Genomic DNA, 26,711 nt, shown 5'->3' with positions numbered 1-26,711 from the left:
ATGTAGCATGTGACCTTTTGAGATTAGCTGAAAGCATTGAGATCCATCCAAGGTGTTGCATATATCCGTGGTTTGTTCCTTATCACTGTACAGTAGTATTCGATGTCACGGACTTACTCAGACTACTGAATACATATCGTGTATAACAGCATATCGATTGATATCTTCAGCAATCCAAAGAAAAATTTCATGTAGTCTCGACATTTGATGATTTTATAATCTCACAGAACAGACATGTATACAAAGGGATGACGTATGAGGTACTGACGCTCGAAGGTAGAATAAGACCTTAAGTGCTACCATGAGTTTGGAGGAGGAAGGGAGAGACCGCGTGACCATGAGAGTGCTGTTACCTGGAACAGCAGAGAAGAGTTTCAGGGAGGAGGTAGAACTTGTGCTGGGCTTTGAAGATGGGGAGAGATTTATATAGGTAGATAGAGAAAAACTGGGAAAGCATTGTATACTGGGCAGTAGTATGAACTAATTAATATGCAAAGATAGAATTTGCTGGGAGCATAGAAAGACTGGTGTGACCTATGCAAACATTTCAGTTATAGAATGTGGGAAAAGTAAATTGGGGCCATACTTAATAAGCCTTGAATGTCAGGTTAAAAACTCTGGGCTTTAACATTTTGAAGAAAGAAATTTAAAACATCAGTTTTTATATCTTACAATTGTGTTCTCCAAGGTTTTTTGCTGGGAAATTAACAAAAGATAAGTGATGGAAGGGGCGGAAGAACGTTTGGAGGAAAGAGACTAAGTGCAGAGAGAGAGTTGTTGAGAGGCAATTAGAATGTCAAAACATAAATAAGACTCTGACAAATGGACAGTGTTGATAGGAATGGATGGTTAAATATGACAACTATTTAAGAGTTGTTTTTTCTCTTCTTTGTGTAGATCACTTTTGTATAAATGATTTATGAAACTGAGTTAGTCTTTTGTTGTATGTGCTCGTTAGAATCTAAAAGCTCAAATCTTATAACAATACTGTGAGGGTCCAAGCTCTCTGATACCCAACACAAATGGCAGCGGTATGAATTGCTAGCAATTGAATGATCTACCACACTTTTTAAAGGAAGTGTGTTTCTGAGGCTGTGATAGGTAGGAGTTAGAGAAATGGTCTGATGATGGGAAGCTGGGATTTAGTAGGTACTGTGCTTTAGTAATGGTGCAGCCCAAATCCAGAAGGCATAATAAATGGAGACTGTCTCAAGTCTGGCTAAGTAAGTGTTAGCTTTCTGCAGGCACATGCTTGGCTTCTATTGCTTTATCCCCAAAGCCTGATTGAGGTGTAAGGGGAAGATCAGGACCTTAGTACTGGGCGAGAATCATATATGACCTATATATAGATACATATAGAGAGAGATATAGATATATGTGTCTATACATATCTATATAGATATATCTATACTAAATATAGATATACTAAATGAGATTTTACTAAGAAATCTTTCAATTTAACTTCTCTAGAGATCAGATCCTCTGGTAGGTGCCATATCACTCCTGTAAACTTATGACATAATAACAGTTTAATTTACAGGAGTTGATAGCTTTCAAAAGTTCAAAGTCCAAGACAGTTTTATTAAAGGCAAATAAAATAGAAGTCTAATCACTGCTTGCAGTTTTGGTCAGTATAAGAATGCTAAGTGAGCCCTGGCTGGTGTGGCTCAGTGGATTGAGTGCCAGCCTGTGAATCAAAGGGTTGCGGGCCAAGTCCCCAGTAGGGTGTGCGTAAGAGGCAACTACACATTTATGTTTTTCTCCCTCTCCTTCTCCCTCCCTTCCCCCTCTCTAAAAATAAATAATAAAATCTTTAAAAAAAGAATGCTAGGTGAAATAAGCCAGGCAGTGAAAGACAAATACCATGTGATCTCGCCTATAAGTGGGACCTCATCAACAAAACAAACAAATAAGCAAAATAGAATCAGAGACTTGGAAATAAAGAACAAACTGACAGTGACCAGAGGGGAGGGTGGAGGAGGATAATGGGAAAGGAAGGAGAAGGAGCTAGCAGAGGAACACGAATAGAGAACTCCTGAACATGGGCAATGCGGGGAGATTGACTGCGGGGAGATTGACTGCGGGAGTGGGGCACAGGGCAGGGGACAGCAACGGGGGAAAAGGTGGGACAACTATAACTGAACAATAAATTAAAGAAAAAAATGTAAATAAAAAGAATGTTCATCTGTGATCTTTGCAATTAATTCAAACAAATTAAATTGAGGTACAGTAGTTATCCATGTGTAATTTTGCTTAGGTTAATTGAGGGAAAATATTCACAGAATTAATTTGTTCAGTGCTTCTGATTTACCTACTAATGAACAGTTATTGAAGAATAATTGAATATTTATACTTAATTTGTAGGACAGTTGAAGGCATTTCTCTAATGTGCATTAACTATTTTTTCCCTTTTTTCCACTTTTATTGAGATATAATTGACATTGACATACATCACTGTGTAAGTTTAAGGCACACACCATGATGGTTTGATTGACATATATTGTGAAATGATTACCACAATAGATTCCACTAACATCTACCTTCTCATGTAGATACAATAAAAAGAAAAGAAAGAAAAAATAGAAAAAAATATTTTCCTTGTGATGAGAACTTTTTACTCTTAACAACTCCCCTGTATATCAAGCGGAGGTGTTAGCTGTAGGCATTGCGTTGTTTGTTACATCCCTAGTACCTATTTATCTTCCAACTGGAAGTTTGTACCCTTTGACCACCTTCCTCCAGTTCCCTCTTCCCCCACTTTTAATTGCTTTTGGTTAGAGGTTTTTTTTAGTATAAAACCAGGATTTGATTAAAAGATATATAAACTTAAGATATGTGTATTAATTGAAGAAAAGCCAGACATGCATTATTCAACATTCATTGAAGCAGTTGGCTACTTTTGCCAGGCACTGTTTTAGGTACGGGGTAAGTGGCAGCAGTAGATGGAACAGGCAAGGTCCCTGCTGTCATGGTGCTGACATTCTAGTGGGGTAGGGAGGCGAGAAAAAAATAAGTAGATCAGGTCATTTCAGATGGCGATAAGTGCAAAGAAGAAAAATAAAAAGGATAATGTGATAGAAGTTTAAGGGGGTGAGGCTACTTTAGGGTGAACAGGGAATGCTGTTCTGATATAATAACCCTTGAGCTATGACCTAAGGCTGGTAAGGAACCGTTCAGTTGGCCAAAGTATAACTGTGAGGTTTTAGTGGAATAGGGAGGTGAGAGCTGTAGATGATGTCAAAGATGTAGGCAGGGGCAATATCATGGTAGGCCCTCATGGGCTAACGTAATAGAGTTTGGATTTTATCTAACATTTAAAATTCCATGAAACAGTTTTTTCTAGTAGAATCTATATAAGGTGGGTAGTATTCCCCAAATGCTGGGAGGAATTCGGTGAAACAACTTTTCAGCCTGAAGATATTGGAAGTCCTACAGAAATTTCTCTAGGACTTTGTGTCTTTAGCATTCTAATAATCTCTGGAGTAATTGTATCCTGATACTCGGTAGAAGTGCCACCTTAATACTTACATACATCCTTATGTGCTTTAGGTCTCTTATCTGATGAAAAACTGGGTAAACTAGCCTTCTTTAACAAGCTCTGCAGTGTGCTCTAAGAATTATGAATAGTTTTTCTCTCAGTACTGGACTCGTGTTCAAATTGCTATACTTCTATAAATGTAAAGACAACTTAAGATGGAGAAGAAATGTGTTAAGTCTTGCAAATATATGATTGTCTTATTTTACCCATATTTTTTCCAGCAAAAATGCAGTATCTATTTCTACCTTCTCTAACCTCCCAAATATATATATATATGTACGTATGTGTATATGAATGTATACGTAGATATATATGTATTTTTGGTGGGTTTAATTTCATTCATCTGTTACTGTCTTGGGGACTTCATTTAATTTCTGGTTAAGTCTTGATTCCTCTTATCTAAAGCATATAAAGTTTTTAAGAAAACAAGTGTCTGAACATGGTTTTCTGCATTATGTACTTTTGTATTTATGCATATTTATGGAGCAATACTTTGGGAAAAATAACAATTCTGTTACTGTTGCTTAAATCCTTAATCCTTTTAAGCTGCGAAGGTACTTAGTAATTCTTACCTTCCTGTACAGTTTTTAAGATTAAAAAGTTGGGTACTTTTAAAGGGAAATATTCTATTGCAGTAGAAAATTTAAAAATTGATGATTGATAACTGTCTTATGCAAATCATATTGTCCCAGTTGGCATAAAATCTCTGGGCATGTATCAGTATACAAACATTTAAGCTTTTTATGAGCTTTTGATTTATTAATGCTACATTTTCTAGTTTGTACCCATTTTCAACAGTTTTAAATAAAACATATCATTTGGTCTCTGTTTCTTTTGTTTTAAAATAGGAAACAGAGAACACTGCACACAAAGTTGGAAATGAGTCACCTGTACCAGAATTGAAACAAGATGTGTCTAAAAAGGTTGGTAAGGTAGAATGTCAGTATTAGTTTAGCAGGTGTTGTTTAGATGGTATATATTTTTTTAATTTTATTCATTTTTATATAGTATATTTAAAGTGGAAAATTTTCTATATTCTTTTAGTATGGTGCTCCCTACATGCTGGATGTTCAGGATATGTTCCTTGAATCTGTTGAATTTGTGATCAAAGATGGCATCAGGCTTTTAGAAGTTATTTAGTAATTGGTAATTTACCCTCAAAACAGTATTCTTATTATCAAATTTATTAGGGTGACACTGGTTAATAAGATTATATAAGTTTCGAGTGTACAGCTCTATAATACATCATCTGTTTACTGCATTGTGTGCTCCTCACACAAAGTTTAGTCTCCTTCCATCACCATATATTTGACTCCCTTTACCCTCTACAGCCTCCTCCCAGCCCCCTTCCCCTCTGGTTTGAAACAGTACTTAGAAAAATATTTTGTAATGGGTCTTTATTTTTTTATGCTTGTAGTTTTATTAAAATAAGTTATAACTACCGAAGGTTACTACCAAAAGTTAATGGTATTGAAAAGCTCCATGCGACAAATTCATTAGATGTTGGAAGTTATAAGAATTCATTACTCGGATAGCACCTTTGATACCTTTTAAAGAATTGATGCTATGAAGCTTCAGAGTTTGGCTTACTAGAAGAGACTGAGCGCAAGATAAAACACTTCAACAATAGGATAGTTCACAGTGTCCGGATAAAACCCAAAGAGAAAGGATGATGTGTTTTCATTTAACATTTATGTTGAGTGTTTTCTGCGCCCCAGGCAGTGTTCTAGCCAGTAGGTTTCCAGAAACCAACAAGATGATACATTTTCTAGAGTTTTTCAGCAGGGACACTGTTGACATTTGGGGCTGGCTAATTCTTTTCTTTTCTTTTCCTTTTTTTTAATCCTCACCTGAGGATGTGTTTACTGATTTGAGAGAGAGAGAGAGAAACATCGATGTGAAAGAGAAACATCAATCGGTGGCCTCCCGTACACACACTGACCGGGGATCACACCGACAACCTAGGTATGTGCCCTGACTGGGAATGGAACCCCCAGCCTTTTGGTGTATGGGACAATGCTCCAACCAACTGAGCCACCCGGCCAGGGCAAGGGCTGGCTTATTCTTTGTTGTGGAAGGAAGGGGAGACTCTTCTGTGCATTGTAGGATGTTTAGCAGCATCCCTGACTTCTACCCACTAGATGCCAATAGTTTCCCTCCACCCCATCATGACAACCGAAAATATCTCCATACATCACCAAGTGTCTAGGGAAGGGTCCCACACAAAATCACCCCCAATGGAAATCCTACGTTTCTGGAATTTAAAATTTTAATGGACTACATATTTTAATATTGATCATGCTTTTTTCTTTTGGACAGAAATGGTGGTATTGTGTATTAGCATAAATACTAAGAGTGGTACCTTTTTAAAAAATCATAAATTACCTACAGTATGCGCTGCAGCAAACAGCGATCTTGATTTTTCAGCATTCCTTCCCTTTTTTCTCTAGTAGTAGTGTAAATAGGGTTTTGTATTCTACCTTTTTCTCTTACCATTTTTAGATTTTCACCATATTTCTACATGGTTTCAATACTCAGTATTCATTTGATATATTATCAGATTCCATCAAGCATTATATTCGATATATAATACAGATTCCAGTGTATTTACACGTGTCTAGCCATATTTATTGGTAAACATTTGAAACGTTTCTACTTTTTCCACTAGAACTTTTCTTTCCTTTCTTAAGAATTTTTTCCTTAGGATAAATTACAAATGGGTAACTATCTATAGTTAGTAGAAGAAAAACAGTGGTTTTTAAGGAGAGTTTAGAAGCTGCAAAAATAGTGAGTAAACACCATGGGACAGAGAGTGAGGCTTAAGACTCTAGGTATCACTTTTTAAGTTCTAGCCTTTTCAGTTGAATTAAGTATCATACGTTAATGATAAGGGCTGTGGAGATTTACCCTGCACCAGGACAAATCCCTGCCCCCAGTAGCTTACATTTTAATAAAGGAGGAAACTATTGAGTTGGCCAAAAAGTTTGTTTGGTTTTTTTCCCATAAGATGGCTCTAGTAGCACTTAGTTTCTTCAACTTCAACAATTTTGTTAGATTGTATTGTGACAGCTGTCTTATCAGGATGCATTTAAAAAAAAAAAACTTACGGAAATTGGTGAATTTTTGTGTAGCCATTTTAACACTGAAGACAGAAGAAAATAACATTTTCAACATATTGTGCTTTATTATTTCAAGAAAGGTAAAAACACAACTGAAACACAAAACATTTGTGTGGTGTATGAAAAAGGAGCTGTGACTGATCGAATGTGTCAAAAATGATTTGCGAAGTTTTGTGCTGGACATTTCTCACTGGACGATGCTCCAGGGTCAGGTAGACTGGTTGAAGTTGATAGCGATCCAATTGAGACATTAATTGAGAACAGTCAACATTATACCATGCAGGATATAGCTGACATACCCAAAATAATTGAAATCAATAAAGTTATTGGTGAAAATGAAAAACGTGTATTTTATTTTATGGAAAAAACTAAATGGACTTTTTGGCCAATCCAATAGATAAATACAAAGCTGAATGTAACATAGTAAGCTTAGAAACTATTATAAGAACACAAAAGGAGACTTTGCTTCTTTTGGGGGGTTAGGAATAAGGAAGACTTCATGGAGGAGGTAGCATCTGAGCTGGTTTTCGTGAATGGATAAGATTTGGGCAGGCAGAGATGGGAAAGGAAAGGCATAGCCAAAGAAAGGCACAGAGATGACGTGTGTGCAAAATATTTAAGGATGAGTCTAGAGACCAAAGTTAACGCCAGATTATGAGAATGCCTTATGTCATACTAAGACATCTGGTTTTTATTTTATAATTACTGGGAAAGCAGTGAATTTTTTGAAGCAGAGAGGTGATGTGAAGCAAACAGTTGCTTTAGCATGATCATCTCCATGTTGGTTTTGATTCTTACTGCTCTCTTGCTCTTTACTTCTTTGCTACGTCCTGAAACCCAGAGGAAAAATACAGGGGTAGACATGGTAAATAAGTGTTATGGGGGACATATCAAGAGTTAGAAAGTATGGGCCTTGCTTCTCAGGAACTAATCATCCTGTGTGGAGAAAATATTTATACAGAGCTGGCCCATATACTACCATGTATTTATACTACAGCTCATACTGCAGTGAACAGTAAGAATGATAGGAGTTCAGAGAAGGGAGAGCTCGTTCTCAGATAAAGGATTAGGGATGACTTATGATTTTCTTTCTTTTAAATATTTTATTTATTTTTAAAGAGAGGGGGAGGGAGGGAGAGAAAGAAACATCTATATGCCTCTCGCACACTCCCAACCAGGGACCGCAACCCAGGCATGGAACCTGGCTGAGAATCAAACTGGCAACCTTTCGGTTTGTGGTATGATGCCCATCCCACTGAGCCACACCAGTCAGGGCATGACTTAAGATTTTTTACCTCATTTTGACCCATCTAATGTCACGGGCCTTTCCCTCATGCATAGTGATGATTTCAAACCTTTACATTCACCTCATGCTCACTGCCCACTGGTGTCCCACTCATTTTCAGCAGATGACCTTCTTTCCTACTGCATATAGACTTCAGAGGCTAAGAAACTTGAATTCACTCATTTTCATCATCTCATATTTCCCTTACCCGCCAACTTGCTTCCATCTTGAATCTCTTTTTCATGTAATTGTTGAGAATTTAGTTTTATTTTCCTGCCCAAAGTACTGTGTTATAATATAAAGAACTATGGATTTTCCCTGGCTGATATGGCTCAGTGGATCGGGTGCCAGCCTGCAAACTGAAAGGTCTCTGGTTTGATTCCCGGTCAGGGCACACGCCCGGGTTGCAGACCAGGTCCGGAGTAGGGGCGTACAAGAGGCAACTGATTGCTTTTCTCATTCATCAGTGTTTCTTTCCCTCTCTTTCTCCCTTGTTTCTCCTCTTTCTAAAAATAAATAAATAAAATCTTTTAAAAATAAAAAAATAAAGAACTGTGGATTTTTTAAAGAAAAACATGGATTTCGGTTTTGACTTTGTAATTTACTAGCTCTGGAACCTTATGAAAAATTCTTAATGCCTTTACCTCAGATACGTGCTTTTGTAGAAAGGAGGTAATCCAACCACCTCACAGGGTTTGTATGATGGCTAAATAGAGAATGTGTGTCCTGAATCTAGTGCGTAATAGACCCTCTCCTTTCTTCTCCAGAACTTTGTTACCTTCTTTTCCTTTGACCCTTCCCCTCAGGTACTAAAAATACTGGGTCACTTTCTTGCATCCTCTTCCATTTATTGCCAAGTTTTTGAAAACCATGGACTGTGCTGGCTGTCTCTATTTTTTCACTTCTCATTCATTCCTAAACCCACTGTAATCTGGCTTCTGTTATCACCACGACACTCGGTGCTGCACCTAACGATCAAATTAGGTGGGCTCTAGTTAATATTCCTCTGGTAAAAGTGATGTACATCTAGGATTAAATATTTGAAGGTTGAGATAAAGCAATATATGGGATATGCTGGGCAATCAGGAATGAATATTATTCAACAGCAATAACATCCAGTTCGAGGTAGCATGTGACGCATTCTGTTATCTTTCTGGAGCCAGGGTATTGAGAAAGCAGAAGTCATCCATGGTCAGACATGGTAGAGAGATAAGTGGACTGCGAGATTTATTGTGTTAATAATGACAGGACTGGATAGAAAATAGATTTTCTTCAAAATATTGGTAGAATACGTAGAAAGCCTATCTGTGTTTTTTAGCCATAGATAAGAAGTAAAGGGGAAAAAAGGCAAGGTGAGCTGGGTGTTTGAATTCTTCATGGTCCTGCCATCGCTCTGAATAGCGGGGTATTAGGTGTATTCTGTTCAAGAACATTAACCTCCTAGACAACTGTACTTGAACAACAATAAAAATAATAATAATTAAAATTAAAAAATAACATTAACCACCTTGTATCTGCTGGCTTTTCCTGTCATTAACTTGAGGTGAACAACTTGAATTCTTGTACTAGGTGGTTTTGATTCTCATGATTTTGTTAACTAGGCTCAAATCAGCAGGCTGCTACTACAACTAACTTGGCATAAATATGTAAATGAACTGTGACATGAAGAGTCTGAATGTAAATTTAGGTTTGAACTTTATTTTTTTTTTAAGATTTTATTTATTTTTAGAGAGAGGGGAAGGGAGGGAGAGAAACATCAGTTGGTTGCCTCTCACACGCCCCCAGTTGGAGACCTGCAACCCAAGCATGTGCTTGGCTAGGAATCAAACCGATGAACTTTCAGTTCATAGGCTGGCTCTCAGTCCACTGAGCCACACCGACCAGGGCAGGTTTGAACTTTATTATACAGGGTTAGCTGAGCTTTTGTGATTACATGTACTAGCAGGTTCCCTATTACAATAGTTAAGAGTACAGAACCAAACTCCCTAGGTTTATGCCAGCTTCATCACTTACGAACTTTGCGACCTCAGAAAAATCATCAGGTCCCTCTATGCCGTAGCTCCTTCCTTTGTATAACAGTGATAGTAAGAGTGCTATCTCTTAAGGTTGTTGTAAAGATTAAAATACGTAAAGTGTTAAGAACTTTGCCTGGCATATAGTAAGTACTATATAAATGACTAGCTATTATTATGTTCTTGTAAATGGCTTCATTTTTGAAAAACTGCTTTTTAACCTTTCATCAGATTATTGAAAGTATTATTGAGGAGAGTCAGAAAGTACTGCAGCTTGAAGAAGACTCTTTGGATTCCAAAGGAAAAGGACACTCTGAGCAGACTACTGCCAGTCCTCTCGTGGCCGGAACAGATCTTAGCAATATACCTGGACTGTTAGCCATAGATCAAGCACTACAGGAAGATACCAAAAGGGCAGAGAGTCAGAATGCATTTGAAGAAACTGAATTAGAATCAAAAAAAGATTTTCCTTCTGAGGACACCTGTGAGAAGCCAGTAGATGAAACCACTAAGTTAAATGAAATAAGTTCAACTGAGCAGGTTCATGTGCCTGAAAGTGAAACGGAAGTATTGAACAAAGAAGCAGGGGAAATCAAAGGAAGTGACATTCTAGAATCTGCGTCCTCAAACTCCTCATCTGCTAAAGACTGTGCTACCGTGGAAGATTTGGCTCCTGCCAAACCCCCAAGACAGCTAACTCCAGAACCTGATATAGTAGCTAGTACAAAGAAGCCTGTTCCAGCACGTCCACCCCCTCCAACTCATTTCCCACCTCCTAGACCACCACCTCCATCTCGACCTGCTCCACCACCAAGAAAAAAGAAAAGTGAATTGGAGTTTGAGGCTCTTAAAACGCCAGATCTTGATGGCAAGTATTAATTGAGAAATAAGTATTTTTGTGGGGAGATTTTTGAGTTGAACTTGTTTACATTTGTGATTTTGTTTACATTATGTAAACTACATTGATGGCTGACTTGTAAAAATTATTTTACTAATAAAAGTGAAAATGTTTACAGCGATGATTACACTACTATAATTGAACATTTCAGTAGACTTCAAACTTTCAAATCTGCTACCATTGGAGAGGCAGTTTGGCATGGTGTACAAAATATGGGATTTGGGAGTTAAGATTTGAATTCAAGTCCTAGATCTCTTTTTTTTTTTTCACTTTTTAATTTCTAAATTTATTGGGCACTAGAAGTCTTAATGTTTCAGTTTTACAGCCTTGAAGAATTTAAATACCTTGTTTGAATCCTGATTTCCCCATATGTAAAACGAGGGTAATAAAACCACTTTCATCACAAGTTGTTATAAGAATCAGACACAGGTTAAAACACATTGCAAGCTATGTATAATGTCCTCTATAAATATTTGCTATTATTATTAATTGCAGTTCCCAAAGAGAATATTACAGCTGATACTCTAACTACAAACATGGCTTCAGAGGGAACAGTCAAGGATTCTCAGCCTTCTCTTGATTTGGCAAGTGCTACCAGTGGCGATAAAATAGTTACTGCCCAGGTATGTTGGTGAATTCAGGTTACATTTGATGTAGGCTTTATCAGCTTTCTGCAACTGGCTGGTTTGTTGATTATCAAATCTTCTTTCTTCTCCAGGCCAAATATTTCATTATCCCCCAAACCTGGCCTCCATACATCCCTTGTCAGCTCTGTTAATGAGTAGCTGGGTGACTAGGAAGCTATTTAACATCTGAATCTCAGATGCCCCATTGATAAAAAGGAAGGAAAACCTTCCTTGAAGGTCTCTCGCAAGGATGAAAGTGTACCGAGTCCCTGGCCATGTAGTACGCACTCAGAAAATGACAGATGCTGCTATTTGTAATATTGATATTAATAAATACCACCTGCAGTCTTCATTAACCTAAACTCTAGTGGACAAAATTGAGGACTTTTATTTTTTATAACTTCCTTTTCTTAATTAAGGAAAAAGCAACTTCATACACTATGCTATATATATCTACACGTGAGGCAGTGGGAGGGACTTGATAATGTGAACTTTTACCACAGCCAAATTCTTAGACTCAAGGGTTACTTATATGGTAACTGCGATCAGGGCAGAGTAGCAAACTGGGAGATACGACACTGTAATAGTCTTATCATAGCCTTGGAGCAGAGGTTGGCAGTGGCCTTTTTTGGTAGGGTCCCCAAGTTAAGAATGGTCTTTGCATTTTCAAGGGTATTTTTTTTAAAAGATTACTTGACAAACACTATTTGTGAAACAAAAAGCCTAAAATACTTACTACCTGGCTCTTTACAGAAAAAGTTTGCGGACGGCTGCCTTTGAAATATCCACACATATAGGCCTGATTAATGGCAGTCTTTGTGCTAGCATTCTACTAGTAGAGAACTGCTTTTGGGTCGGGTTCAAATAGTGCATTTATTTGCTTTCAAGACCACAAAGACATTATTGCATGGGTGGCAATAGTTTTGGTACCTAATGTTTCTCAGAATGCTGGGAGCGATAAAGGGCTGAAATGGAGTGTTCCATTTAAATTTTCATAGGATCCATTATCTGAATTTTTAGAACCACGTGTGGTAATGAATAATTGAATATTTATAGAAATTGATTCAGCCTACTTTCTGTTTTTTAAATTATAATTTCAGGAAAATGGAAAAGCACCTGATGGGCAGACAGTAGCAGGTGAAGTGGTGGGCCCTCAGAGACCTAGATCCAACTCTGGCAGAGAGCTTACTGATGAGGTATAATTATATTTTTTGGTTCTTAAAAACAAAATATAAAAACTATAATGGGAAGGTGAAAAAACTCTGAAGATAGATGGTGGTGATGGTTGCACAGCAATGCGAGCGTACTTACTAATGCCACTGAATTAATTATACAATCCAAAATTGTTAAAATGGTGAATTTTATATTGTGTATACTTCACCATAATGTAAAATATTTTTATTGTTGTTAGACAAAAAATCATAATATAGAATAAAAAAATGAAAGTGAAGATTGTCTTGGGTTTTATTTTTGTAATATTTTGGAGTTTGCAACTTCAACTTAAACTTGCCCTTTTACATAATTATATGGTGGAATAAATGTATTGAAAGCAAGGCCTATGTTTTATAGAACGTGGGCTGAAAAAGAACTTCACATTATAGATCTGTATATGTTTCTATACCTGTTAGATGATGTGGTACATACAGACTTACTGCTTCTTACCACTAAAATTTAGTATGTATCTATTGGTCAATTTATTCAGAATGAAGTTTTAAAGCAAAATCTTAGTTTTTGTTTCTTGTAAACAACACATTTTTAAAAATTACTATACTTTGGAAAATAATTTGGCAGTTTTTCAAAATATTAAGCATCAAGTTACCATGACACAGAAATTCTACTCCTGTGTATACACCGAAAAGAAATGAAAACATGTCTCCATAAAAAACACACACAGGTGTTCATAATAGCCAAAGTGTGGAAACAGCACCAACGTCCATCACCGATGAATGCGTAAATAAAATGTGGTATATCCGTGCACATGGACTATTTTTTGGCACTAAAAGGAATTAAGTTCTGATACATGTACAGAATGAATGAACCTTGAAAACATTGTGCTAAGTGAAAGAAGCCAATCACGAAAGACCACATACTGTATGATTGATTTGAAATGTCCAGAATAAGCAAATCCATAGAGACAAAAAAGTAGATTAGTGGTTGCCAGGAACTGGAATGAAGGGGAATAAGGTGTGACAGCCAATGGGTTTGTGATTTCTTCTCAGGGTAATAGACATGTTCTGAACGTAGATGATGCTGATGGTTGCACAACTCTGTGAATATACTCAGAATCATTGAACTATTTACGCTGTACATGAGCGCATTTTGCAGTGTGTGAATTGCACTTCACTAAAAATGTTAAAAATTACTGTACACAGCACTGGATGTATCTAGAAAGTCCTTAACTTAAACTTTTGAGGATTTTGTAGACTGCAAACTATACTTAAATTATAAGTTCTCTTGGTGTAATGTTTTTACCTCAGGAAATTTTAGCCAGTGTAATGATTAAGAACCTGGACACTGGAGAAGAAATACCTTTGAGTCTTGCGGAAGAGAAACTACCAACAGGTATTAATCCTCTCACTCTACACATCATGAGAAGGACTAAAGAATATGTAAGGTATGACTAATGTTACTATTTATCATTTGAAGTATTTCATTCAGAAGGGTGAAGATATCTCTGTTTATGAACTATGACAGTCCCTAGTTTGGTTTTATTCAACCTTTTTAAAAATTTGTCATTAACATACTTAAAGTACATATTCTTAAACTTTGTTCTCTCTTAAGACTGTATAATTACTAGGGAGAAAGTAATATATATTTTCAATCCCATAGTATTTGGTTTCTCTTCTTTTCATATGATTTATATTATACTAGAGACAGTATTAAAACCTATTGAGGCTAAAAGGCCATGTTTGGGATGAACATCTGGTCTTCTGAAACCTTGCTTAAGGATCAGAAATTTTATATATAATTTGGAGGGTCAGAAAGTGGCTGTAGAGTAAGGCAATTGACTTTACTGTGGGATATATGTAGATCTAAGGAATAATTTCTGTGAAAGCAAAGCTTTTTAATGTATAATACATGATGTGCCTGGTGAGTGAGGAGGAAGATATTTACAAGTTACTTTGTCATTTCTGTGTAGCATGTTTTGCCCATCAGAAAGCCTTGTTTATCGTAGGTTTTTCTTAAGTTCCTGAATTGCATCCACTTGGCATTTTGTACATGGTACCTTGCTTAAAGATTGTGTTCTTCGATTTTTCAAGTCTTTATAAATTCTCAGACTCGTCATTTACATTAAACATATAATAAAGCATTTTAACAGACTTTTTTTTTACTCCGATTAGCTAATTCTATAGTAAATATATAGAGAGATTTTTGAGAAGTGTTAAGGATATGGCTTCTTTTAAAATTACTTCTTCCCCTTGTAGTAATGACGCAGCGCAGTCGGATGATGAAGACAAGTTACAGTCTCACCCAACAGATACTGATGGTGGAAGGTTAAAACAGAAAACGTGAGTTACAGTACATCCATTTTCTTCATTTCAAGCCTTTATTTTTATTTTTTTAATATTTTATTTATTTATTTTTAGAGAGAGGGGAAGGGAGGGAGAAAGGGAGAGAAATATTAATGTGTGGTTGCCTCTCATGTGGCCCCCACTGGGGACCTGGCCTACAATCCAGGGATGTGCCCTGACTTGGAATCGAACCGGCAACCCTTTGGTTTGCAGCCCACACTCAATCCACTGAGCTATGCCAGCCAGGGCCTCAAGCCTTTATTTTTAAAAAATATGAGAACTACTATACTATTTTAAATCTGTACTTCATCCAATTTATACGCCCATCCACCACCATCACTCCCTGCCCCCGCCCATGGATTATGAGGTCTTTGAGGTTGTGTCGGTCATATAGAATCTGATATATAGTAACTGATCAATAAATTTTGCAGCATGCCTATATTTTGTTCTCACAGTAGGTACCAGAAGTGTTAGTAGAAGAACTTGATGGTCCTTGAAGTTGCCTTTTCTCTTTCTCTTCATCTCTGCAAATCCTCTGTCTTTCTAAACCCAACTACATGAGATTCTTTCCGACTTCCTTCAGTTCACAGTACATTTCTGCCTTTTCTCAATTTCAGTGACACCTATAGTCTATAAAAGTTACATTGGCCCTTTATTTTATATTACCTTAAACTGTTTTCTGATTTAAAAAGCAAGGTAAATAGATACTAAACAGTTAAGCCATGTGTTACAAAAGGACTGTGATCCTGCCATTCTTCTGTTTCCCCTACAGAACCCTAGCACAACGGTGGGCATAGAGATATTGCTTGATTATGTGTGAGTCACATAATTGGCAATAATTTAGTCTAAAATGTAAAATAAATATAAATACAAAATAAAATAGTTCAGGCCCAGCGTAAATTCTCCACTCAAATCTGGTCTTTTCCTAGTGTGGAAAGGGTAGCAAAGAAAGCTTGGGGGACTTTTAGAAAAGCTGTGTACTCACAGCGCAGGTCTGTGATAACACCTTCAGATACCGGGACCTTGGCTGTCTAGCAGAGACGACTTTGAGGAACCAGAGAATTAGGAATTATTCAGGAGACATAAATATCCAGGAAAGATATTTTATATTCTATACATTAAAGCTCATCATTTTTCTAAAAGAAAAAAAGCTCCTCAGGATTATTCAAAGCCACTATACTTATTTATTGCAAAGTTTTTAAAAATCTGTTCACCTGGTATCTGAGTTCACAACAAACTAGAAGCACCAAACTATGACAACCTGTAAGTTGACACATAAGAATGTCAGATAATAGGATTACAAGAGAGGAATCAAAAATAATAAAAGGACTCTTACATAACATACCATTTTGTATGGCAGTGGTTTCAACTTTTCCTCATGGAATGACACGCACAGAACCGGGCAGTATTTGCACTGAATGCTAGAGTGAACTAATGGTCAGAAGAGATTGGTCCAGAGTCAGGCTTCCGTGTGCCCTGCCCTGTTGTCTTAAAGGCTTAGAGCCAATATTGTGGCCCACTGGCAAACCATTTGGAAGGTCCTGAATGTATTAGAGTAATGATGGTAATTGACTCCATTTATTAAAGAAAGAAACATATTGAATATTAAATGCCCTTAAAGAAGGCACAAAAGTATATATTTTAGAGGTGTTCTCATCCAAAATTATTAAAATACCTGTTTTCTTGCTTAAAGTAGTAGTAAACCTATAGTTATCCAGAAAATATAACTTCAGAATTATAGGAGCAGAGACCTCATAGTGATTTTTATTTTTTAGAGATTTTATTTATTTATTTTTTGAGGGAGGAGAATAGAAGGAGAAAGGGAGAGAAACATCAATTGGTTGCCTATCGCACACACCCTGACTGGGGACTGAACCCACAACCCAGGCATGCACCCTGACCAGGAATCAAACTGGTAACCTTTTGCTTTGTGGAATGACACCCATCTCACTAAGCCACACCAGTCAGGGCTATACTGATTTTTTTAATGGTTTATAATCTGTGATTTCTGATTATCAAAAGTAATACAAAAATCTCCCCTGGCTGGTGTGGCTCCGTGGATTTGAGCACAGGCCTGCGAACCAAAGGGTCTCTGGTTCAATTCCTAGTCAGGGAACATGCCTGGGTTGTGGGCCAGGTTCCCCGGTGTGGGGCATGCAAGAGGCAACCACACATTGATGTTTCTCTCCCTTTCTTTCTCCTTCCCTTCCCCTCTCTAAAAATAAATAAATAAAATATTTTTTAAATGTTTTAAAGGTAATACAAAAACCTGTAAAATAAGTATCTCATATGCTCAACCCCAGACATTCTCAGGATTAATAATTAGGTGTAACCTAAGTGCCCATCAGTAAATGAATGGATCAAAAAACTATGGTACATTTATACAACGGAATACTCTGCAGCAGAAAGAAAGAAGGAGCTCCTACCCTTTGCAATAGCATGGATGGAACTGGAGAGCATTATGCTAAGTGAAATAAGCCAGTTGGTGAAAGACAAATACCATATGATCTCACCTATAAGTGGAAACTAATAAACAAAACAAACAAGCTTGCAAAATATAACTAGAGACAGTGAAATTAAGAACAAACTGACAGTAACCAGAGGAGAGGTGGGAGGAAATAATAGGGGGGAAGGGATTTCAGGAACAAATAAATATAAAGGACACATGGACAAAACTGACAAAACCAAGGAGTGGTGGAATCAGAGGAGGGAGATGGGGATGGTTGGGGTGGGGAGGGAAGTGGTGGGGGGAAATGCAGACAACTATACTTGAACAACAATAAAATAAACAGGTGTATTCTCCATAGAATTATTTTTCTCACAAAAGTGGAATTATACTGTGCCTATAATTTGTCAACTTACTTTTTAAAAATCTAGTGTATGATGGACATCTTTTCATATGAATACCAATAGTAAATATATTGTAATCTTTCTATCAGCCAGATATGGGAGTTTAGTGCTGCAGATACAATAGTTAAGTAGCCAAGTGCTGGAAGCAACCTAAGTGCCCATCAGTAAATGAGTGGGTCAAAAAACTATGGTGCATTTACACAATGGAATTCTACGCAGCAGAAAGAAAGAAGGAGCTCCTACCCTTTGCAACAGCATGGATGGAACTGGAGAGCATTATGCTGAGTGAAATAAGCCAGGTGGTGAGGGACAAATACCATATGATCTCACCTTTAACAGGAACCTAACCAACAAAACGAACAAGCAAGCAAAGTATAGCCAAAGACATTGAAATTGAGAACAGGCTGACAGTGATCAGAGGGGAGGAGATAATGGGGGGAAAGGGGGAAAGAATTTACAGCAATAATTATAAAGGACATATGGACAATAATAAGGGGGGTGGAAATGGGGGAGGGAGGCGGGGAGGGTTGGGGTGGGGGAAGGGGTAGGGAGAAAAGAAAAAGAAGAGAGCCGTAGTCTCATCTTTCCTAGAGCTTCCATTTCAATAGGAGAAATAGGCATTAAACATGTAATTACACAGATAAATCTAACTATATTTGTAGTAATTGCTATAAAAGAACTCTATGAGGTACTGTGGGACTATATAACATGAAAACCTGTTTTGAAGAGTCAAGAGGGCTTTTTTGAGAGAGAGCTGTTTGGTCTGAGACGTAGAGACCAAATAGGAGTAGAAATTAGAGTATTCCAAGGAATAGAACCACACATGCAAAGGCACTGAGGTGGCTAAGAGCTTGGTACCTTTAAAGAACTGGGGTTTGCCTCATTTATTTTATTGCATTCCATTCCAAGGGTATACAGTCACTTATTTGTTCATTCCTGTGTTGATGAAAATTAAATTTATCTCTATTTTTTACCTATTCTAAACAATGCTGCAGTGAACCTCTTCGTGTATATATATAGCTTAACAACTTTTTCAAATTCTATTCTTAATATCATGAGCTCTCATTAATTGGTAAAAATTTACCCCTGCTTTGTATATTTTGTTTTGTTTGTATTAAATATCATGTGTTTTGCATTGTTTTTTAATCATTTTAATATATGAAATTTGAGATGTAGATAATTGAAAAAGCAGTAAGTCCTATTTGTGGAAACGTGAAATGCATACTTACGCTGCACTGTTTGGGAATACCTACTGCAGAGCTCTGCCTACCTGCACTGCATGCAGAGACCCAAACCGAAAGAGAAGGGACAGGAGGCCATCTTAGGCTACCACAGTGTTCTATTTTGGGTTCTTTTCTTTTTCTTTTTTTATTCTTGTTCAAAGTGTTCTACTTTGTAAGTAAATACATCTTTAGTTTTTCTTTGTTTGTTTGTTTTGTTAAAGTGTGTTCTTAAGGATGACTCTCTAGTAGGGGTGTCAAACTCATTTTCACCCTGGGTGGGGGGGGTGGCGCACAACAGCCTCACAGTTGCCTTCAAAGGGCCAAATGTAATTTCAACTTCTTAACAGTTAAGGAGTAATTACATTTATACCGTCCTAAAATTATTTTGGCTGACGTAGCCCCCGGTGAAAATTTGAGTTTGACACCCCTGCTCTAAAGGAATCTTCTCAAAGTGATTCTCACTACAGATTCATGGCATCACCCCGAACCCCCTAAATCAGATGATCTGGGGATGGGGACCAGATATCTGTACTTTAAACACTCTCCTCCCACCTGCTCCTTGCTAACTGGTTATCATTCACCATTGAAAACCAATGCTCTAGCCCTGGCTGGTGTGGCTCAGTGGATTGAGTGCGGGCTGTGAACCAAGGGGTCGCCGGTTTGATTCCCGGTCAGGGCGCATGCCTGGGATGCGGGCCAGGTCCCCAGTGGGGGCCATGTGAGAGTCAGCCACACATTGATGTTTCTCCCTCTCTTTCTCCCTCCCTTCCCTTCTGTCTAAAAATAAATAAAATCTTCTTTAAAAAAAAGAAAACCAATGCTCTAGAGTATACAATATTATATATTGGGAGGAGTGCCTGTATTACCTTTGTAGCCATATTGACTTGAATATACAGCATGTGCAGGAAGTAGGTTTACACTTGTGAGTACACAAAACACAGTTTATTCTTGTATTATTTATTAATTATTGTATTACTTTACATGTGAACAACTATAAACCTACTTTTTCCCCACCCTGTATTCTATACAATAAGGGATTTAGGAACTCAAAGACCTACTATTTACATAAAAAAGTTAATTCAAAGTAATGTGCTTTCCCTGGCTGGTGTGGCTCAGTGGATTGAGTGCCAGACTGTGAACCAAAGGATCACCGGTTCGATTCCCAGTCAGGGCACATGCCTGGGTTGCGGGCCATGTCCCCAGTACGGGGTGTGTGAGAGGCAACCACACATTGATATTTCTCTCCCTCTCTTTCTCCTTCTCTTCCTCTCTCTCTAAAAATGAATAAATAAAATCTTTAAAAAATAATATACTTTACCAGTCAAAGATAATGCGATTATCAGTGAATTGTTGAACTTACATAGTTAGTTGAAATAATAAGAAATAATTTTGGATGTTATTTTTTTGTATTTTTTGTAAGGACTCAGCTAAAGAAGTTCCTAGGAAAATCAGTGAAGAGAGCAAAGCACCTTGCTGAGGAATATGGTGAACGTGCTGTAAATAAAGTTAAAAGTGTTAGAGATGAAGGTAGGTAAAAAAGAGCATTTCCATCAAATATTTGGTTGGTTGTCATCCAAATTTAGCCTGTAGTTTATAAGAAGCATTCTATTTTATCAAAAGTAATAAACCTTTATAGATATCTTAGCATTTCAGTAAATTATGTTACTCTCGCTATCACATAATTTTATAAGTAGGAAGAAAATGAATTTACATATATCTTAAACACAAATTTGTACATACATTGTGACTGTGGCAACCTAGAAGAGTTGAGTGTTCAATAATCACTTGTAAATTAGTTATGTAGGGCTATGTGGTTCTTATAAATATTTTCAAAATTAGGTGAATTTTCTAATTTTGCACAGATCTTAACATCCTATGCCCTTGTCATAATTGTACTCATTTGTTTTATATAATAGACACATAATGTTCTGTGCCAGACACTGTTCTAAGCACTTTCACCTGTGTTAACTCATTTAATCCTCATAAAAACCCTTTGAGGGAAGTACCACTATTATCCCCATTTTATAGATGAGAATTACTGAAGCACAGAACGGTCAGGTACCTCGCCTATGGTCACACAGATAGTAAAAGAGACAAAGCTGAATTTGGACTCAGGCCTGGCACTTGGCTCCATGCTCTTAGTCAATATGCTATTTAGTAATAGATTTTGCTTCTCTATGTAATGAATTTTCTTGGTAAGCAGTGGATATAAAAATATCATACTAACTATGTCTACATTAGCTAGTAATGATCTCTGTTGCATTTCTATTTAGTGTTTCATACAGATCAAGATGATCCTTCATCAAGTGATGATGAAGGAATGCCGTACACAAGACCAGTTAAATTCAAAGCAGCGCATGGTTTCAAAGGACCTTATGATTTTGATCAGATAAAAGTGGTGCAAGATCTTAGTGGTGAACATATGGTAAGCAACCTTTTTGTTTTTCAGTACTGATTCTGGTATTTTGTAAAGATTTTGTTTATTTTTAGAGCAAGGGGGAGGGAGAGAAACATTGATCCATTGCCTCTCATTCACACCCCACCTGACCAAACCTGCAACCTAGGCCAGGTACGTGCCCCGACCAGGAATTGAATGAGCAACCTTTTGCTTTGTGGGACAATACCCAACCAACTGAGCCACACTGGTCAGGCCAGTACTGAATCTATTTTTATTGAGAGAAATACTTTGGCTTCTATAAAGCAGATCTGTGTGTAGGTAATTTTGCCAGCCTTACTAAAGAAGAATAAATTGATCTTAATACAATTTAACAAATAGGTAATACAGAGTCTCTCTCTGAATTGTTCAGGAAGTGAATTATTGAATTAAGTAAACACTAGTCCTATCTCATTAAGAAAGCTATGTAAAAGTACCAAACTTTAAAACAGTTAATTAGAGAGTGATCTGTCACTTTGAAAAATGTTTCAAGTGCCCTGACTACTGTGGGTCAGTGGGTTGGGCGTCATCCCGAAAACCAAAAGGTCGCCAATCCAATTACCAATCAGGGCACATGCCTGGGTTGCAGGCCAGGTTGTGGGGGGTGGGAGAGGCAACCACACACTGATGTTTCTCTCTCACATCAATGTTTCCCTTCCTTTCTTTCTCCTTCCCCTCCCTCTATAAATAAATAAAATCTTTTTTAAAAGGCAGAATGTAGAAGATAAAATATGTAGCAACATATTTAATAAGAAAAATGCAAGATCTGTATGAAAAAATTAAGTACTTCTGGACACCACAAGAATGTTTAAAGTGTTCCCCATTATATTTTAAATAGTTTACACAACTATTTCAAAAGCTCAATATATTTTATAAAATGACTGCTAAAACAAGGACAGAGGTAGTGGTACAAGTTCTCTATCAGAGTTAAAGTGTACCTAAGTAGATACAACGTCACAAATTATATTGCCCCTGAAAATGCTAGGAATATAGTGGAGGAAGTAATAAACTCAAGACTGGATAAATGATGCTGGGAATACATTTATCTATTTAGATTTTAAATCTAAAAGTTGGCCTAACTGGAAGGAAGCAACCACAAGTATATCAGATGGCAGCCAGGTTGGAATTTAAACTTTGGTGTTTATAATGTAGATATAAAATGTTTGAGTTGATTATAGTAACTCCCTAAGGCACCTGATGAATTTCCTTGTACTGTATTGCCTCTCTCTCATTATTTGCATTTTTAAGTAAAATCTCATTGTGGTAGTCTCTAAATGACACATTTCTTTATACAGTTGAATTTTGTGGAAATGAATGTTATTCCAGTAAATGAGTTATTGCCTCTGACTTGGGTAATCTTTATCATCTGCATAGATGTGTGGTTTAATAGTAGTTGTAACAATATTTGTTGTAGCATTTGGCCTTTCCAATTTAAGGGTTCACATTCTTTTTTTTTTTTTTAAGATGTTATGTATTTATTTATTTTTAGAGAGCAGGAAAGGGAGGGAGGAAGAGAGGGAGGGAAACATCATTTGCCTCTCATACATGCCCCAGTTGGGATCCCCAGGCTAGGCATGTGCCCTGACCAGGAATCGATCTGTTGACCTTTCACTTTGCTGGACAACGCCCAACCAACTGAGCCACGCCAGTCAGGATGAGGGTTCACATTCTTTAACCCTTCCCCAGCATGCGCACATACACACAGACAAACTTCCCCACTGTTTTCTGTGTCTATCTGGGAATTCTAGCCATATACTGAGAAACCTTGTTTCTTGGGAGAAAAACAGACCACACCGTTCCAACACTTCTTCAAATGCCCAATACTAAGAGGGTCACTGCTAAGGTGGGTCGTGTTCTTCCCTCAGCCCTGGTTAGGAGTTGCTGGTGCTATGCTGAAGGCTCTGCCTCCTCCTATCTTACTCCCAAGTTCAGCTGGGAAATTGAGATCTCCAACTACGATTTGTGCTTTACTTTGAAGTTTTCCAGCCACCTCAGAACTACCATTTCCATTAATATATGGACAAGGTTTGGGATCTTGAAACTATTAGTTTAGATTATGGCAAACTGCAACTATATTATCTCGCCTTTTTTTGAAGAGTCCCTCTTTATGGTGTTGCTCCTCCATTATACTGTTGGCTTTAAGAGTGTTAGTGATGTGAGCACTGTCTTAGTATGTATAACTTGACATGATTTTTTTATTTTGACTGAATGTCTCAATGTTTAAAATAATAACTTTGAACCTTCCTTTGTTTTCATAGGGAGCTGTTTGGACCATGAAATTTTCTCATTGTGGCAGATTACTTGCCTCAGCTGGACAAGACAATGTAGTGAGAATATGGGCTTTAAAAAACGCTTTTGACTACTTCAACAATATGCGAATGAAATACAATACTGAAGGTAGTTTTCATTTATTTGTGGGCTTTAAAAATCCAAAGACGCCTGGCATTTTGACATTTTAGGCATGGTAATGCCTCTTAACTGGCAATCATTTGCAGCAACCACTACTTTCTGTAGCCACAAACCTAAAAGTAAAACAGAAGTCAACAGCAAAAAGCATCTAAACTCAGTGAAAAAGGCTACCACAAAGCTTTTAACTTTCAGGTGTAGTGCAGAGTTAATTTCATCAACTATTAAGAACTAAGTTATTTGGTTTCCTTTGGCAATCTTCAGTTCTATTCCAGGTTAAAGTGAAATTCCAATTAATCTAGAGCAAGGGTATCAAACTCATTTTTACCAGGGGCCGCACCAGCCTCGTGGTTGCCTTCAAAGGGCCAAATGTAACTTTAGGACTGTATAAATGTAACTACTCCTTAACAGTTAAGGGAGAGCTCGGTGCAGCCACCGGGTAAAAACAAGGTGCCAGGCCAGAGAGAACAAGGTGGAGGGCCAGATTCAGCCTGCGGGCCTTGTGTTTGCCACCTGTGATCTAGAGAAAGAATTAGAATGATATATACATGCAATAAATAAAGAATGATTAAGGAAACGTAGCATGGAAAGCAAATGTGATTTGTCAGTTCATCAAAGGATATGTGGGAAAAGGTTAAATGGAAAAGAAACCTCAGAACATGGCCTACGTATACAATTACTACAACTGTCTAAAATATGTATCATGGTAAATTTTCAGGAAAAGTATGTCACAGAATTTATGTAAATAGGAGCTTTAAGTTTTGGGGATTCTTTTCTCGTACTTATTTAACTGCAATAAGTTTTCTCCACAAACCCCTCCCTGCCTGTCCCAACCCCATCTATAGTCATCCAAAGCTGGAAAACAAGGAGTTAAGGGACAGGAGAAAGGAGAATAGAACTGGCCATGGGCAGGAGTATAGAGTATAGTCAAAGCAGCAATTTGAGGAACATAGAAATCTGGGCAGGTGCACTGAACTAGCAAGCAAGGCCCTATATAGTTAGGAGCCCTGTGTGTGTGTTGCTGGCATTATGTCGTGCCGTTTTGTTGTAACACATAATTGAAGATGATAATGAGTTGACAATATAGTAAACAATGTTTACATTTCTTTGATGCCCTGAATGGAGCAAAAAGACTATTTTCAGTGGTCCTTGAGACTTACCCCAGCCTAGACCTTTCCTGACCCTTAATTATTCATCTTGCTACTTGTTATGATTGACAAGAATGTGTTCACTATGGATAATGAGAATGTAACAGTATTGGGTTGGCCGAAAAGTTCGTTTGTTTTTTTCTATATGCTGGCTCTAGTAGCGCTTAGTTGTCTTTAACGTCATTCGAGACAATTTTGTTAGATTGCATTGTGTGACAGCTGTCATATCAGCGTGCATCTAAAAACAACTTATCAAAATTGGTGAATTTTTGTGTAGTCATTTTAATATTGAAGATGGCAGAAAATAAGCAACATTTTCAGCATATCATGCTTTATTATTTCAAGAAAGATAAAAGCACAACTGAAACACACACAAAAGTGTATAGAAAAGGGGCTCTGACTGATCGAATGTGTCAAAAGTGCTTTGTGAAGTTTCGTGCTGGACATTTCTCTCTGGACGATGCTCCATGGTCAGGTAAACCAGTTGAAGTTGATAGCGATCCAATCGAGACATTAATTGAGAACAGTCAATGTTGTACCACGCAGGAGATAGCCGATATACTCAAAATATCCAAGTCAATAGTTATTGTTGAAAATGAAAAACGTGTCTCTTATTTTATGGAAGAAACTAAAGGGACTTTTTGTCCAATCCAATACTTTATTAAAAGTGGAAAAATGGTTAAGTCATTTTATAAAGATTTTGTATAAAAATAATTAAAACAAATATTTTGGTGCCAAAAGAGTAATGCTTTGCATGTATTTTTATAGAATGTTACATCCCATGACTATTAATTATGTGTTCCTGTGTCATTATTTCTGATTGGGTGTGTGTGTATGAACGTGTACATGTACATCTGTACGTACATGCCTTTTTACAGTACGTTGTTTTTCAGGACGTGTGTCCCCATCACCTTCTCAGGAAAGTCTAAATTCATCAAAATCTGATACAGATACTGGGGTATGTTTGTTATTTTATAGTTACTATTGTTAAATACTATGAATTGTTTACTATAAAGTACCTTATTGTTTTCTTTCTTTTGGGTTTTTTTTTTAAGTACCTTATTGTCTATGAGACATTATAGTTGCATGAAAGCACTTAATTAAAATTAAGATGTGTTAGGAGAGTTTCTTCTTTTAGAATTGCTAAGTTAAAAGAAGAGTGATGCTTAAAGGTCAGACAGTGAATATTACTCAAGCTGCCAAACTACTCGTGTAAACTTACATGAAACAAAATCCCCTCCCCTCAAATCCATGTTAAATACTTTTAAGAAATAATAATGGATACCTGAATAAGAGGTAATTAAGGAAAGAAATAAGATACTGAAATATTTTAATTTTTCCATCTTGGTTTGACAAATGCTTTATCACAGTTTTAGGTAGTTTAAAATATCTAAATGATTTTCATATAGTCTCAGAGCTGGAGGATTAAATATAACCAATTTTAAACCTAAAAAGTGGAATGCGTAATATCCTACGCTGTCCCCTGTGCTCGTGTATTGACCTAGGCAAGTGTGATATAAACAAAGACAACCTGTGTCCACCTACTCAGCAGTATTTTCCTAGGATTTCATTGGCTCTAGTGTATTAGACCATGAATTTTTCCCTAGTCTAAACATACTCCTGTCAGCTCCCCATGATTTGGGGTTCTGTTTTTTTTGTT

General features: G+C 37.1%; 1 protein-coding gene across 1 annotated transcript in view; it reads left to right on the top strand.

The window, feature by feature from the left end:
* WDR44 (WD repeat domain 44) overlaps positions 1-26,711 on the top strand; it is an 84,653-nt gene that overhangs the window by 31,869 nt on the left and 26,073 nt on the right. The window contains exons 3-12 of the mRNA XM_024559105.3: positions 4,387-4,461; positions 10,186-10,822; positions 11,348-11,475; positions 12,579-12,674; positions 13,956-14,092; positions 14,904-14,987; positions 20,484-20,590; positions 21,337-21,488; positions 23,756-23,894; positions 25,945-26,009. Of these exons, the coding sequence (XP_024414873.2) occupies positions 4,387-4,461; positions 10,186-10,822; positions 11,348-11,475; positions 12,579-12,674; positions 13,956-14,092; positions 14,904-14,987; positions 20,484-20,590; positions 21,337-21,488; positions 23,756-23,894; positions 25,945-26,009 (1,620 nt within the window). The remainder of the gene's footprint in view (positions 1-4,386; positions 4,462-10,185; positions 10,823-11,347; positions 11,476-12,578; positions 12,675-13,955; positions 14,093-14,903; positions 14,988-20,483; positions 20,591-21,336; positions 21,489-23,755; positions 23,895-25,944; positions 26,010-26,711) is intronic.

Source organism: Desmodus rotundus, chromosome X, assembly GCF_022682495.2.
Source record: "Desmodus rotundus isolate HL8 chromosome X, HLdesRot8A.1, whole genome shotgun sequence".
Taxonomy (NCBI): Eukaryota; Metazoa; Chordata; class Mammalia; order Chiroptera; family Phyllostomidae; genus Desmodus; species Desmodus rotundus.
Note: the sequence above shows the minus strand (reverse complement) of the source record. Positions and strands in the feature narration are given on the sequence as shown.